General features: G+C 49.3%; 1 protein-coding gene across 1 annotated transcript; it reads left to right on the forward strand.

Moving 5' to 3' along the window:
* Window positions 1-13,037: 13,037 nt before the first annotated feature.
* Window positions 13,038-15,136, forward strand: LOC142295743 (uncharacterized). The gene is made up of 6 exons (XM_075338834.1): window positions 13,038-13,138; window positions 13,214-13,291; window positions 13,372-13,449; window positions 13,548-13,761; window positions 13,842-13,998; window positions 14,127-15,136. Exons 1-6 carry the CDS (start codon window positions 13,097-13,099, stop codon window positions 14,824-14,826), a joined length of 1,269 nt encoding a protein of 422 aa, XP_075194949.1. The 5' UTR covers window positions 13,038-13,096; the 3' UTR covers window positions 14,827-15,136.
* Window positions 15,137-17,513: the final 2,377 nt, after the last annotated feature.

Here is a 17,513-nt window from a genome sequence, read left to right on the forward strand (position 1 = left end):
GTGGAGGACGGATGTGTGTGTGGAGGACGGATGTGTGTGTGGAGGCTCAGCTCCACTGCAAGGGCCTGAGGTGGTCTTAGTTGGCGCATAAGGCTAAGTTCACACTTCAGTTGTTTTGCATCAGTCACATGCATTGCTTGACGCATGTGACTGATGCGTTGTACAACGGATGACAACGGTGACAAAGAAAAGAATTTCTTTGTCGGACTCCGTTGTGTGCTGGGGGCGGAGTTCGGGGGGCGGAGCTGAGGACGTCAGTGCCGCGGTCTGCATGGCTGGGGACAGGTGAGTGAGTGTGTGTGTGTGTGTGTGTGTATGTATGTATGTGTATGTGTGTGTGTGTCTACATGTGTGTGTACATGCGGAGAGTGCGGGAGGGGGCGGAGCCGTGGAGCTGAGGATGTCAGTGCCGCGGGGACTGCATGGCTGGGGACAAGTGAGTGTTTGTCTGAGTGTACACATGCGGAGTGCGGGAGGGGGCGGAGCCGAGTGGTGAAGTGTCGGCCTCCTTGCACACTGTATCCAGGGTAAATATCGGGTATAAGCAAAGCACTTTTTGCTTGATTACCCGATATTTATCTTGGATACCAGCTTAGCGCGGGCTCCCTACACCCGTAACCACTGTAAATATCTGGTAACTAACCAAAGCGCATTGCTTGGTTACCCGATGTTTATCCTGGTTACGGGGGCGGGGAGCCAGAGAGCGCATGCGCAGCGAAATCCTACTGATCTCGCTGCTCAAAAAACGTTACATGCTGCGTTGCTCCCGCCCGGCGGTCAGTTAAAAAACAACTGACCGCGACGCAGCGGATGCAACGCAGCATCATCAGTCACAATCCGTCACTAATAGAAGCCTATGGGGAAAAACAGGATTCCTGCAAAATATTTTGCAGGATACCGTAATTCCTCAAGGCGACGGATTGTGACTGATACAAAACAACGGAAGTGTGAACTTAGCCTAAGGAGTTTTTGCCAGGGAGTTGAATAACAGGAACTCCAGGGACCAAGGCACGGCAGGGTACAGAGCTTTAGGCCAGGTGGACGTTTCAGGCCCATTTGGCAAGTCTGCAGGTGACGGGGACTTTCATGGTTCATCACCACCAGAGTGTCCGGGACACAGTGGCAGAGAGGGAACCAGGGAGCGACACGAAGGTCCGGCCCCGCATCGGTTCTCGCCAACAGTCATACGGGCCAGCAGCAGGAGAGCGAGAATCAGGAAGAGACCCCAAACAGCTTCACTCCACGGGTACCCCCAATTACGAGGTGCCAGAGACAGAGCCAACGGAGCCACAGGACCAGCACTGGACGAAGGGAACCTTGGACCCCCGCAACCAGCACCAGGCTGCATCTTACCACCTGTGTGAGTAAAGAACCGCTTACCTTCAGTCCCTGTGTGGTCTCCATTACTGCTGCATTCCTGCATCACGAACTAAAATACCACCAACATCCTCCCCTGGGGCACTGCTCTACTTGTGGAGAGTGATAACACCCAGGCTGCCCTATACCATCAGCCCCAGTGGTGAGATATTGTGCAGGGGCGGCTTCTACACATTGCCGCATACCGCAAGTGGCGTCACGGACATTAAAAACTATCCCCTGTAAATATAACCCCTTTTACAAGCGGCCCCTGGGGTCTCGGAATCGGGCACTGGCCACCACTGACATGGACTATGAGAACCGGACGCCCAGGTCCGATCAGCTCCCCTGCAGGCCCCGGGGCGCGGCAGCTTGGCCTCTGTATGGTAGTGTTATGTAGGTTCTGTATGATAGTATTATGAGGGCTCTGTATGATAGTCTTATGTGGACACTGTATGTGAGTATCATGTCAGCTCTGTATGGTATTATTATATAGACACTGTATGTGAGTATCATGTCAGCTCTGTATGGTACTATTATGTGGACACTGTATGTGAGTATCATGTCAGCTTTGTATGGTATTATTATATAGACACTGTATGGTAATATGTGAGCTCTGTATGGTAGCATTATGTTGGAGTTGTATGGTTGAATTATGTGGGCTCTGTGTGGTAGTATTATGTAGGTTCTATATGATAGTATGTGGGATTTGTATGATAGTATTATGTCAGCTCTTTATGGTAGTATAATGTCGGCATTGTATGATTGTATTATGTGGCCTGTGTATGGTAATAATGTAAGACCTGTTGACATTTTTATATATATATATATATATATATATAGGTTAAAAGACTGTTTGGTGGACTTCCTTGTGTTATGCTGCCACCTGCTGTCAAAACAGAGAACAGCGGGAAAAAGTCCTGCTGCTCAAGTGATTTGATTGAGTCTGGAACAGGAGGAGGAGGAGGAGTCTACATGTGGCTGTTTGTCTGAGAGGAGTGTGCTGGAGTGGGCTGTAAGATAGAAGGCCTCAGTCTGCCCTGTTTTTCCGAGGTCCAAGTACCTCAGAGTGTTGCGTGGTGTCCCCCCCAAGACACAGATCCAAAGAGGCTGGATGTGGAGCGAGGGGCCAGACAGCACGTGCAAATTACAAAATTACAGATCCAAAGAGGCTGGATGTGGAGCGAGGGGCCAGGCAGCACGTGCAAGTTACAGACCCGGGACAAAGACTGAACTTTAGAGGTGTCTGCGGCGGAATACGGGCCCCAACGGTGACGAGGTACCCCACGCTGAAACCTGCAGTTAAGTGTGCACACTACTTTTAGTTAGGGACAGATAGGAAAAGACTCTGCACTGTGTTATACAAGTAAGATAACAAGGACTCTGCGTTTTTTTTGTTTAATAAGGATTTCTGTGTTTTGCTTTTGGGAGTACAATCTGAGGCTTCCTACCCTTGACAAGTTATTCAAAGTAGTTGTATATATATTGCATTATCTGTACTGCTGTGCACATTCCCGCTTTTCTCCCCTTCCCACACTTTTCCTCTACCTGTGTTGTGCAATACATTATTAAATTTGCATTGATTAACCCCCATGGTTCCGTGCAGTCCTTGCGTATCCCGTTACCTGCAGGTTATTACATTTGGCGTAGTCGGCAGGATACGCAGGCTGGTACGGAACAATGGACGGACAGGGGGGTGTCGCTGATGGGGGTGTCGCTGATGGAGGCGTACTAATACAACCTGATGGGGGAATACCAGCAAGGCAGCTGTCCCTGGGGGCTATGCTGACCCATATACCAAAATTTACTGGCAGCAATGTACCTCTCCATGACTGGGCGCAGAGAGTGAGGGGCATGTTGAGAGTAGCAGGAGTGACTGCAGAAAATCAAGGGGAGATATTGCTGATTGCCCTTGAAGGCCATGCTCAAGAGACTATTTTATTGCGCCCTGAGAGTGAACGAAAGACGTTAGAGCAGGTGGTGAAGATTCTCGAGAGAGTGTATGGCGGGAAACCAGAAGCAGGAGATTTACAGGCGCAACTGTTCTACAGGCTGCAGGGTGAAGAAGAAGGTCTGCCACAGTATGCAAATGCACTCCAGAGAATAATGAGACAAATGCTTACAGCAGAGCCAGAGCTAGCACAAACCCCCGGTTATGCTGACCGTACCCTACGAGATCAATTCCTCCGTGGATTACATAACCCCAAGATCAAAGGTGCCCTCCGTGAACGGCTCAGGGTAGAAAAAAAACTAACTTTCCAGGAAATATTGGAAGAAGCAGTCTCCCACACACAAACTGAAAATTGCCACCCGCAGAACGCCTGGGGTGAAGTTTGTATACATAAGATAGTCCCGGGTGAGAAAAACAAAGAACCGAGCCAGCTTGAGGCTAAAGTGGATCAGTTACAAGAGACTGTTACTGCTCTACAAGAGTTGCTGAAGAATATGCAAGCCCCGGCGTCAGAAGTAAGAACGACAGCACCGCGATCAAATACCCACACGCATACCTATCAAGAAGAGAGGGGACAGATCGAGCAGAGACGACCGAGAGCTGCTGGAGACTACCAGTGTTGGAACTGTGGAAATCAGAACCATTTATTCCGACACTGTCCGGAGAGGAAGACGTCGCAAGAAAGACCGCCGTTAAACTAGTGCCTCCCTCCATGGATGGGCACATGGCGGGGAGACCAACTGAGCTTAGAGAAAACCAACGCCCTGAAGATATAGCAGCCTGCACGCCGACGATCACGGCCGAATTTGAAGGGAAAGAAGTAAAATGCCTGATGGATACTGGGTCCCAAGTGACCACCATGCCAGAACAGTTCTTCTACCAACATTTTGGACAAACTGTATCCATTGACAAAGGGGCACATATCAAACTGAGGGCTGCAAACAATCTTCCCATTTCGGTTGTAGGGGTCGTGTGGATGAACATACGTGCCTGTGGCCAGAACTTAGGCAAAAAAGGGATTGTGTTAACGGAGGGCCAGTACGACAGAGAGGTGCCAGCTATCGTGGGCATGAACGTCCTGAAAGAATTAGACCAGTTGCTCTTCAACAAGGGGGGCTGTGATTACTGGAAGACGACAGTTGCTAACAGGCCTGCCCAAAAGGTCTTCCAACACCTTATCCGTGCCCGAGGACTGTGGAAGAATGGTGGGAGCCGCTACCCGGTGGGGAGGGTTCGAGTCCCAAGACAGACAACAATTACTCTACCTCCAAATCGTGAGACAGTCCTCACCTTGCCAGTCGGGGCTCACCGTACACTCGAGGGGATGGAGGTGTTGGTGGAGCCTTACCGTGGTGAAGAGAACGGAGACGAACCGTTGGTGGCTCGCACTTTAGCAACAGTAAGAAATGGAAGGGTCCCTTTCCGTTGCGTGAACACCGGTGAACAGGCCTACACCTTGACCTCGGGAGTTGTTCTGGCCCATGTCTACCTGGCGCCTGAAGAGGTGGCGGCTGCAGAATCGATTGAATTGCAGCCCATGGCAGGGGAAGCCTGGACTTGGGCTGTTTCTATGGAAAGAAAAGAGAAACCCACTGATCAGTGGAACAGTCGCGTCATCTTAGGGCAGATGGGAGTGGACCTGAGCCCCTTCGATTCGGAGCAAGCCCAAGCCATAGAGGACTTTATTTGGGAGAATCAAGCCACGTTCTCCCGTCACGCAGAAGATTTCGGCTGTACTGACAAGATTCAGCACGAAATACCCACAGGAGATGCCCCACCGATCAGGGAAAGGTACAGACAAATACCCCCAAAGCACTACCAAGAGGTAAAAGAGCTTTTGGCGCAGATGCTGAAGAGCGGGGTGGTAAGAGAAAGTCAGAGTCCATGGGCTGCCCCAATCGTGCTGGTCAAGAAAAAGGATGGGTCTACCCGCTTCTGTGTTGACTACCGCAAGCTTAATGGATGCACGGTTCGTGATTCCTACCCTCTGCCCCGGATAGAGGAGTCCCTGTCGGCGTTGGGAAAGGCACGTTACTTCTCCTCCCTCGATCTGGCCAGCGGATATTGGCAGGTCCCTGTGGCAGAGAAAGACAAGGCCAAGACTGCATTTATTGTACCCATGGGACTCTTCGAGTTCAATCGCATGCCGTTTGGACTAAATAATGCCCCAGGAACTTTTCAGCGCCTCATGGAAAGTTGCCTTGGAGACGTGAACTTCGAGGCCACATTGATTTACCTGGACGACATAGTAGTGTATTCTGCAACCTTTGAGAAACATCTAGAAAACCTGGGCCAAGTGTTTCAGCGGTTACGGGGCCATGGGCTTAAACTGAAACCAAAAAAATGCCGGATCTTTCAGGAAGAGATTGAATATCTCGGACACAAGGTGTCGGAAGCCGGCGTACAGCCCTCCGATGGGAAAGTGAGAGCAGTGCTACAATGGCCCACACCCAGCACAGTGCGGGAGGTTCGAGCTTTCCTAGGGCTAGCCGGTTATTACCGTCGCTTTATCAAAGATTTCGCGAAGGAGGCAGAACCTTTGCACGAATTGCTCCGAGGCACTGCGAAAGGACCAAAAGCACAGAAAATTTGCTGGGGACCAAGACAAGCAGAAGCCTTACACCGATTGAAAGAGGCCTTGGTTAGCGCCCCTGTGCTTGCCTATGCAGACTATAACCTCCCCTTTCGGTTGTATACAGACGCGAGCCTCTACGGCCTGGGTGCAGTACTGGCCCAGGTACAGAATGGTACTGAACGGGTGATTGCATATGGAAGTCGGACGTTGCGAGAAGCCGAGCGCAACCCCGAGAATTACAGTTCCTTTCGGTTGGAGTTACTGGCACTAGTATGGGCAATAACCGAAAGGTTCTCGGAATATCTCACGGGAGCTCAAATTGAAGTCTATACGGATAATAACCCCCTGGCTCACATCTCCACCGCCAAACTGGGAGCAATGGAACAGAGGTGGCTGGCACGACTCTCCAGATACAATTATCATGTGCAGTACCGCTCTAAGCATGAAAATCAGAATGCGGATGCCCTTTCTCGTGTTACCACCGAAGCCCCAGTGGGGGAGAGAGATGAACAGTTGGAGGAAGACGAAATTCCGGACTTTAGTAAATTCACCGCTCAAGTGGTAGAGGCTCGTATGCTGGAAATTACGTCGGGCACGACATCACGCCTGCTTGGCCAAACCAGAGAGGAATGGGTGAAAATCCAGTCATCTGACCCAGAACTGCTTCAAGTGAAAGAGTGGGTGATCCAGCAGCGCAAGCCTAGAAAGGAAATACGGGCCACGCTGTCGCACGTGGCCCTCCAGATTCTCAGCCAGTGGGATAAGCTGTCGGTGCAAGAGGGGATGCTGTATCGGAAGGTGCACCTAGCTACAGAGTTGGAAGTACGGTGGCAAGTAGTGATACCCCAGAAGATGGCAGTACCATTGGCCCGAGAGGCGCATGAGAAGGGAGCCCATTTCGGACCGGACAAGACTTACCAGTGGTTGCAAAGAATAGTATACTGTCCTCAGATGCTTCGGGCAGTAGAGAAGGCCTGTAAACTGTGCCGTTCCTGCGAGTTAAGTAAGGCTCCTCCACAGCAAGCACCAGTACAGACTATTGTAACCAAAGAGCCGTTGGAAGTACTCATGATCGATTATCTCAAGATTGGCCACTCCCACCGGGGCTATCAGTTCTGCCTTGTGATGACAGATCACTTCTCCAAATTTGCGGTGGTGACGCCCACCAGAGATCAGACGGCTGAATCAGCTGCTCGAGCCATCAGTGATGACTTTATCCGGGTGTACGGCTGCCCCAAAAGAATACATTCTGACCAAGGAGCTTGCTTTCAGGGCAGTGTCATGAGAGAGCTGCAAAGGATTTACGGAATGCAGAAGTCAAGGACTACGCCTTATCATCCACAGGGCAACGGAGCCTGCGAGAGATTTAACCGGACCCTCCTACAAATGCTACGCACGTTGGAGGATGATCGTAAGAATCACTGGCCCGGCTATCTCGCAGAACTCGTGTGGGCGTACAATAATCGTGTCCACTCCACCACTGGGTACACCCCGTACGTGCTACTGTTTGGAAGAGCCGGAAGAGGCATTGAAGAGCTGAACCTAGCTCCCCCCGAGATCAGTGAAGGTCAGAGCGTAGGTTCCTGGGTTGATTGTCACCGTCGACGGCTGGAGACTATCCATCGAATTGTCACCAAGCGGTTGCAAGAAAAGACACACCCGCAGCGGAAACCTATGTGTGAAACCCCGTTCTTACCAGGAGACAGAGTACTAGTTGCAGAGAAACACCCGAGACACAAGTTGAGCGAGCGCTGGAAAACAGAGCCGTACATTGTGATCAGAAGAATCTCGCCCCATGGATCAGTATACGAAGTGAGAGGCGAGCAAAGAGGCGGCACCCTCATCCTGCATCGTAATATGCTGAGGCCCTGCTATTCAGAAGACAGGACCAGACAAAGTACCTCGGAGACGGTGCCCGTGCCTGTTCCTGTTACCTTCGAAGAGGGCTCTGACGATGAAGAATGGTGGCGGGCCCCGACCAACCCAGCAGACTCGGAGAGATCCACACCCCCATCCGTTCAAGACACAGGTGCCACCCCTGCAGAGCAGGAGTCACCAATCGCCAGAGATGGGAACGAGAATACTGTACTCCCTGATACGGCGCCGACGTCTGGTGACTTAGCCGTAGTACCACGCCGGACTGAGCGGGCTAATGCTGGTATTCCCCCTGATCGGTACTTGGCAGATGAATTTGTGTGTTCTGTCACTGAATCCTGTTTTACGACATTGGCTCCCAAGCAACAGGTTGTGAAGCAGGGCAGGAGTTGCCACCGTGTGCCCCTTTGCAGAGTGCCTCAGGAGTGTATCGGCCGGGACGGCCGAGGTTAAAGAGGGGGGGAAATGTAAGACCTGTTGACATTTTTATATATATATATATATATATATATATATATATAATATATATATAATATATATATAGGTTAAAAGACTGTTTGGTGGACTTCCTTGTGTTATGCTGCCACCTGCTGTCAAAACAGAGAACAGCGGGAAAAAGTCCTGCTGCTCAAGTGATTTGATTGAGTCTGGAACAGGAGGAGGAGGAGGAGTCTACATGTGGCTGTTTGTCTGAGAGGAGTGTGCTGGAGTGGGCTGTAAGATAGAAGGCCTCAGTCTGCCCTGTTTTTCCGAGGTCCAAGTACCTTAGAGTGTTGCGTGGTGTCCCCCCCAAGACACAGATCCAAAGAGGCTGGATGTGGAGCGAGGGGCCAGACAGCACGTGCAAATTACAAAATTACAGATCCAAAGAGGCTGGATGTGGAGCGAGGAGCCAGGCAGCACGTGCAAGTTACAGACCCGGGACAAAGACTGAACTTTAGAGGTGTCTGCCAGCGGAATACGGGCCCCAATGGTGACGAGGTACCCCACGCTGAAACCTGCAGTTAAGTGTGCACACTACTTTTAGTTAGGGACAGATAGGAAAAGACTCTGCACTGTGTTATACAAGTAAGATAACAAGGACTCTGCGTTTTTTTTGTTTAATAAGGATTTCTGTGTTTTGCTTTTCGGAGTACAATCTGAGGCTTCCTACCCTTGACAAGTTATTCAAAGTAGTTGTATATATATTGCATTATCTGTACTGCTGTGCACATTCCCGCTTTTCTCCCCTTCCCACACTTTTCCTCTACCTGTGTTGTGCAATACATTATTAAATTTGCATTGATTAACCCCCATGGTTCCGTGCAGTCCTTGCGTATCCCGTTACCTGCAGGTTATTACAATAATATGTAGGTTCTGTATAATAGTATGTGGGCTCTGTATGATAGTATTATGAGGGCTCTATATGTTAGCATTATGTGGACACTGTATGTGAGTATCATGTCAGCTCTGTATGGTAGTATATAAACACTGTATGGCAATATGTGGGCTCCGTATGGTAGCATTATGTCGGAGTTGTATGGTTGTATTATGTGGGCTCTGTGTGGTAGTATTATATAGACACTGTATGGTAATATGTGGGCTCTGTATGGTAGCATTATGTTGGGGTTGTATGGTTGTATTATGTGGGCTCTATGTGGTAGTATTATGTAGGTTCTATATGGTAGTATGTGAGCTCTGTATGGTAGTATTATGTGGACACTGTATGTGAGTATCATGTCAGCTCTGTATGGTAGTATTATATAAACACTGTGTGGCAATATGTAGGCTCCGTATGGTAGCATTATGTCGGAGTTGTATGGTTGTATTATGTGGGCTCTGTGTGGTAGTATTATGTAGGTTCTGTATGGTAGTATGTGAGCTCTGTATGGTTGTATTATGTGGGCAGGGTATTGTAGTATGTGGACACTATATTGTAGCATTATGTGGCACTGCATGGTAGCATTATATGGGTTCTGTATGGTAGTATTATGTGGGTGCTGTATTATGATGGCGTTGTACACTCCCCTGCAGGAACGTAACTATTGCTATGGCCTTCGGCCCATCCATGATCCCCGTCCTCTCTGCCTCCTTCCTCTGGACGTAGATGGTAGAGTGAAGACAGCACTGATTGGCCTCAAAGGTTGCGTGACATATCAATGTTATTCTATCCCCGGGTGAGTAAGTAATGACACCTCTGGAACAGCGCCAGCATCAGAGGTGAGTATAAAGGGTTGAGTATAAGAACTGTGAATGCAATGTCCGAGTATTGGACAACCCCTTTAAAGTCATTTGAATAAATAATTATTTTTCTTGAATTTCGGTTTCCCTGGAAATCGAGCCCACAACCTGTATCACTGAAGGCAGCAGCAAAACGGAGGATCCACAGTCTGCACTGTAGAGCATGGGAGAATTTTCCTTACTTGAAAATGCAACGTATTGTACAGGCTCAATGCACTGGTATACATTAATATTATTTATTTATAGAGCAACATTAATTCCATGGTGCTGTACATGAGAAGTTACATGCAAAATACAGATATAGGGGCCCTGCTCTTGCATCTTAACATTGTACAGCATAATGGGGAAGGAGGCAGTAGGTTGGTCAGCTCTGGTGATGGTGAGGTGACAGCGGGGATATTGCAGGCTGTAAGGATGAGTTTTCAAGTTCCATCTGAAGGCTCTGAATGTTGGAGACAACTGACGTGTTGGGTCACCGAATTCCAGAGAATGGGGGAAACATTGGAGACGATCGGGTAAGGAATAGAGATGAGAGATCCTGCCAAGGATCAGATTGGTTCAGGATTGCCGAGCCCGCTTAAAGATCGCCGATCCTAGCCGAACCCATTAACTTCAATAGGAGGCAAAAGTGATGTGCTGAAAAATGGTGTAGGGGGCTGTAAAAGAAAGAAAATAAAAAAAAAAGGGGGTTAAAGCAGTACCTACTTACCGAGTCCCCATGACTGCAGCACTGCTTCCGGGTCCGGCAATTATATCTAATGCATATTCACTGATTTTTCCGCCCACCGGCGGCTATGATTGGCTGCAGTCAGACTGCGCCCACAGACAGTGTCTGTGATTAGTTGGAATCACAGATGCTGTCTGCGGGTCTATATTGTGGTATAAAAGAAATAAATAAAACAATTGGCATAGGGTCCCCCCTATAGTGATATCAGCACAGATAAAGCCCACGGCTACAGGCTGCAGCCCCCAGCCGTGCGCTTATCTTGGCTGTGTATCAAAACAAGAGGAACCGAATGCAGCTTTTTTTTTTTTTTTAATCTAAATAAATAATTAGAAAAACTACCATGCGGTCTTTGGCACGGTGGCAATCGGGGTAGTAAGGGATTAATGACAGCCCTGAGCTGCCACTAAGCCCAGAATTAGTAATGGGCAGACGTTTGAGACTCCCCCCACCCATCAATAATACTATAAGTAAAGAAAATAAAATACAAACATCGAGAAAAAGCCTTCATTTGAAATAAATACAGCAGCCTCTTTCCCCTGTTTATTAACCCCAAAAACACCCTTTAAGTTCTGCCGTAATCTACACGACGTCCCACGTCGGTCCTGACTGCTACATCCGAGCCTGGAAAGACCGAAAACATGTCCGATCTCTCCAGGCTCCGGGAAACACTGACAAAGGGGACCCAGCTGGTAGCAGTGATGTCACTCAGTTCACCGGTCACACCCGGGTTCCCACGATATGACCTCTGGTGACCTGAGCACCGCACTCTGGTTTAAAGTGCGCGGCCGTGGCTCGCACCCCTCCAGCCCTTTAGCAGTGACAGTGACAGTCGGGGAGTGCAGGAAATCCCCGCATCCACCTCCCTGTGGTCGACAATGTCACTGTTAAAGTGCAGGGCCATGCCCCGCACCCTGCCAGTTTTTTAATACTGACAGTGCCAGGCACTACAGCACCAACCGCTGTAGTGCCTTAAGGGCCTTTTTGTGTCCTATTTCTGCCTTTTTTACATGCTCATTGTTTGCTGGGCCTTTTATGTGGCCCATTTCTGCCTTTTATTTGTGGTCACTGTTTACTGGGCCTTTTTGTGGCCCGTTTCTGCCTTTCTTACATGTTCTTCGTTTGCTGGCCTTTTTGTGGCCCGTTTCTGCCTTTTTTACATGTGCACCATTGATTATGTTTCCTGCTGGTTACCTCTCTCTTCTGGCATGGCCACAATGTAACATAGATATTGGCACTGACTGGCTGCAGCGGTCATGTGACATTCTATATGGTAGGTGAGTATCTGTTCTTTTATATTGTGGGACCGCCATGGGTCTATATTTAAATATTAGTGAAAAATTAGGATTTTGTGTAGAGTAACTGACAGACACCAGGGGCAGTCCTGCTGACAGAATTACCATATGGGCCATGTGGGTCCAGCTCAAATATAGGACTCACTAAATACAAAGAAAGTTATAAAACTTTTAAAATTAATATAATATGAACATTGTTGTCTGTCACTCGGAGACTCCACATCCCACCCCAAGCATGTGATACTATCCATAGTACACTGTACTACTTATGTTGTGCAGTGCATCACCAGATCTATCAATGGGTAAGGCTACTTTCACACATCAGTTTTTTGCCATCAGGTACAATCCGGAAAAAAAAGGATAAAACGGATCCGGTATCGCATCCGGTTTATCCCCATAGACTTGCATTGTAACCGGATTGTACCTGATGGCTTTGCGTTGCATCCGGTTTTTTCCGGATGCGGCAAAATAATTAAATGCGGCGGCCGGATAGAACGTATCATGTAACGTTTTTTTGCCCCTTAAAAAAACCGCATTCTGCCGGATCCGGTACAATGCGGCATTGTATACAATGGGTGTCTATGCATGCCGGATCCGGCGCAATGCGGTTTAAACCGGATGCGGTGACCGCATCCGGTTTGGTAAACAGAGCATGCGCAAATTTTTTTTTTTCATCATCACAAAACTTATAAAAGGATCCAGCACATTCTACACACCTCCTGCCGTTGGTTCCTGACTTCAACTTCTGCTGTCCTCCAGTCCAGTGCTCCAGGGAAGAGGTAATGTCCACAGTACTGTCCACAGATAACTGTTGTGAGCTGCGTACATGTACTTAGACATTTTTTTTTCTTTTTTTACAGGTGCAGTGTTGCGGTCAGAGTTTGGTCCAGCCAGTTGCTGGGTACGTTCGCTTCAGTGCCAGTCAGAATTTCTTTGGAGGAGAGTGTTCCTGAGGTAATGTCCACAGTACTGTCCACAGATCACTGTTGTGAGCTGCGTACATGTACTTAGACATTTTTTTTTCTTTTTTTACAGGTGCAGTGTTGCGGTCATAGTTTGGGCCAGCCAGTTGGTGTGCGAGGCCTGTAATAAAAAAAGATATGTCGTCTTCTGGTAGCCCGCCCTCCGGTTCACAAACTGAGGTATATTTTTTTTTTTGGGGTGTTTTTTTTAAAAAAAAAAAAAAAAAAAATTTTAAATAAACGACATTTACACAGGTGGCCGAAACATCACAGGAGATGCTGCCAGAAGAGGACGGAAGGGGTGGAGAAATACACGGAGCGGGCGGTCATAGTGTAAGTTTCATACAGGAATTGTTTACCACAGCACACCAAACACATAAGTAAATAATGGTTTTTTTTTTTCTTCACTAAAGGCTTCAACTTCTAGGGCTCACGATAGAGCTCCCCCAAGACCGTCCCAGGGTCGTCGTCGAGGTGGCGGTGGTCATAGTGTAAGATTTTTTTTTTATTTTTTATTTTTTTTTTCATGTCAGTGTGAATTTATGTCTAATATTTTTTTTTTTAATTTCTTTTTTCTTTCTTTGAACAGGCATCACAGCGTGCTCCCGATTCTGACGGTGAGGAGGCCGGATTTATCAATATCGACCTCCTCATCGATGAAGTTAGAGAGAGGGAGCCGCTGTGGAACATGGCTGACCGCCGCCACGCTGATTCTATCGTAACCCGTCGACTCTGGGACGAGGTATGCCACGCAGCGATAGAAGGTTGGGGGGAGCTCAATTCTCGTGGCCAGAAGAAAGCGCGTAAGTATTCACAGTTCAGTAGGTTATGCTGCAGGATGTAATGTGTTGTATACTAACCACTTTGTGCTTTCCACTTTCAGGTGACAAACTTCAGAAGCGGTGGCGGTCTATCAGGGATCGCTTCAAAAAGGAGTTGAATCAAGAGATGCAGGCCCCGAGTGGATCCGGAGGACGCAGATCCAAATACCGTTACTTTAGAGCGTTGTCGTTCCTCCGGACAACTATGGTGTGCAGAAGGTAAATATTCCCCACAATATGTACAAAGTATAATATTTTATGTCTGATTTTTTTTGCCTTTTTTTTTAGTCAGTGCCAATGTATAGCAATTAAATTAATTATTGTTTTGTTTTTCCTCTTTTTAACAGCACCGTCTGCAGCACTCGGGAGCCTGCATCGAACCCGACAGGAGCGATCCCTGAACAGTCCGCCACTGGGGAACACAGGCACAGACCCCACCCATCTGAACCTTCCCTTCCATCTACATCTGTCCCATCCACCTGCGCTGGAGCTTCCCGTGAGACTTCATTACCTGAAGCTGCTGGTGACGAGATAGCTTTTCCCCTACCCCACCCCTCTGACACTGCTGCCCTCAGTAGAACACCTTTGGGTTCTGGGCGTCAGCGTCATAGGGGTCAGGAAAAGAGCTATGCGCCCGAGTTCTTGCATCTAAATGCAGCCTTCCAGAACGCCATTCAATTATTAGCCGAACAAAATCGTTCAAGTTTTAGCTTCATAAATGCCAATATGGAAAAAAATACACACGAATTGTGCACGCGTCTGGACAGGCTGCATTTAGATGCAAGTAAATCACCCAATCATTGTTTTTTTCAAGCCGTACTAGAGCGCATGGAAAAGCTATCTCCTGACCAGCAGATGCATGTAATGCAAGCCACAGGTTTCCTCCCAACCACCTCCACCCACCCCTCCTCCAGCACCTGCCCCCCCTCCAGCCATTGTCCCTACTCCCCCTGCTGCCCAGTACCAGCCTGCTGCCCAGTACCAGCCTGCTGCCCAGTACCAGCCTGCTGCCCAGTACCAGCCTGCTGCCCAGTACCAGCCTGCTGACCAGTACCAGCCTGCTGACCAGTACCAGCCTGCAGCCCAGTACCAGCTCCCAACCACATCTGCCCCTACACTTCCTACCCACTACCACATCTCGCCTTCCACACCCATCATGACCCCAACTCAAGCCACTAATTCACCCGCCACCTCTTCTGTCTCACAATCCCTCCACTCCACCCCTCAATCCTTACCAAATCCCATCCCATCTCCTGGTTTCCCTCTTGGTTTCTCAACCACACCTTCACCTTCTGTTACTTCCCCACCACCACCACCAACACCACTTTCCATCCTCAATACTCCAACTGTGCGTGTGTTCCCATCTGTCAGCCCCTCCAGTACTATCTCCACCCCAAGCCCAAGATATACAAATTTATAATTTATGTATGTAATAAAAATAAAAGTTTTTTGTTGAAAAGTATTTTTCTTTGTCGCTCCATTGGGAGACCCAGACAATTGGGTGTATAGCTACTGCCTCCGGAGGCCACACAAAGTATTACACTCAAAAGTGTAAGGCCCCTCCCCTTCTGGCTATACACCCCCAGTGGGATCACTGGCTCACCAGTTTTGTGCTTTGTGCGAAGGAGGTCAGACATCCACGCATAGCTCCACTGTTTAGTCAGCAGCAGCTGCTGACTATGTCGGATGGAAGAAAAGAGGACCCATACTAGGGTCCCCAGCATGCTCCCTTCTCACCCCACTTTCTGTCGGCGGTGTTTGTAAGGTTGAGGTACCCATTGCGGGTACGGAGGCTGGAGCCCACATGCTGCTTTCCTTCCCCATCCCCTCAGGGCTCTGGGTGAAGTGGGATCATATCGGTCTCCAGGCACTGAGACCGTGCTCCATCCACAGCTCCTGGGAATCTGCTGGACATGGAGCGGAGTATCCTCAGGGACATGGCCCTGCTACGTTGAGGTACTCTGTGTCCCTGTGGGGACCGCGCACGGACACACGGCAGCATTGCTGGGTGTGTTAGTGCGCCAGGGACGGCGGCGCTGCCCGCACTAGTGCCATCGCACACTACAGCTTGCTGGGTGTGTTAGTGTATTAGGGGACTACCGCGCTAACCGCCGTTGCCATTTTTATTTCGGGCGCGGCTGGGACTTGTGGTGCGCCGGGGACTTCCGCGCCGACCAAGGCTTATATGCCGGCCGCGCTTATCACTCGAGTCCCCGGCTTGCGCGGCCTAGTCTCACTTCGTTTCCGCCCACAGACCTGCCAGTCAGGGTAGGGGCGTGACGCTGCACAGCACGGCAGCGCTGAGAGCTGGAGTATGCTTTGCATACTCCACCCCTCTCACTGTGTGCACTGTGAAACCGGCAGCGCTGAGAGCTGGAGTATGCTTTGCATACTCCACCCCTCTCACTGTGTACACTGTGAAGCCGGATTCCCGCATTTTCTCAGGCACGCCCACGGCTTCCTCCTTTACACAGGACGCCGGCAGCCATTCTTGTCAGTGTTTTCTGTAGCGACAGAAGAGACAAGTTTGGGAATCCCTGGCAGGGATTCGGATAGTCACACAACCGCTGTGACCAGGCGTTAAGCAGCACCTGTGGGGCTGACTCCACTAGTGCCGAAGTGCACATATACATATATGCTTATTCACTATGCATTGCACTGTTTAGCTGCATTTTTGTATATACCCTCCTTGATTGTGCGGAGGACATAACAGCATATTGTCTGTGTAAAACAGAGGTGCAGAAGCACATGTTTTCTATGCAGCCGGTACAGCATGTACGGCTATATGGCCGGCAGTGTACATAGACCCCCATTGTATACTACGGAGTCTCTGCTAATCGTCAGGACATGGGGACGGAGCCTGCAGTATTTACTGACAGATCTTCTGAGACTATGGCTATGATACTAGAAGCCTTGCAGTCCAGACAAGTCTCTCAAATCCATGGACACTGTTCATTCATTATCCATGGTCCCCTTCAGTGGGAACAGCTTTGAGCTCCGAGGGTGTCATGTGCTTCCCAGAGTGACGGCTCTGACACGGACGACAGTCCCAGACAGCCTGAGAGGCTCACTATGAGCGGCCCTCGACTTCATCACACTAGTCAGGGTCCCAGCAAGCGGACTCTCTGTGTGATGTGGCGGAGGTAGCTGCTCAAGATCTTATCCTGAGACCGATCTCAATCTGGATACACCTGATGGTGACGCCATAGTCAATAATCTCATAGCGTCCATCAATAGAATGTTAGTTATTTCTCCCCCAGCTCCTCCGGTGGAAGAGTCAGCTACATAGCAGGAGAAATTCCATTCACGTATCCCAAGCGTAAATTAAATACTTTCCTTGGCCACCCTGACTTTACACAGGCAGTCCAGGAACACCACGCTTATCCAGTTAAGCGCTTCTCCAAACGGCTGAGGATACACGTTATCCCTACCCCCTGACGTGGGCAATGGCTGGACCCAGTGTCCCAAGGGGCATCCTCCAATCTCCAGCTTGCAGCTAGATCCATAGTTGCAGTGGAAGATGGGGCTGCACTTAAAGATGCCACTGACAGACAGAGGGATCTCTGGTCGAAATCCATCTATGAGGCTATCGGCGCGCTGTTAGCTCCAGCATTCGCAGCCGTAGAGGCACTCCAAGCTACTTCAGCTTGTCTTACACAGATGCACACGGTCACACGTACATCTGTTCCGCAAGTGTCATCCTTAACCGCTCATATGTCTGCATTTGCGTCTTA

The sequence above is a fragment of the Anomaloglossus baeobatrachus genome, chromosome 3 (assembly GCF_048569485.1).
Source record: "Anomaloglossus baeobatrachus isolate aAnoBae1 chromosome 3, aAnoBae1.hap1, whole genome shotgun sequence".
Classification (NCBI taxonomy): domain Eukaryota; kingdom Metazoa; phylum Chordata; class Amphibia; order Anura; family Aromobatidae; genus Anomaloglossus; species Anomaloglossus baeobatrachus.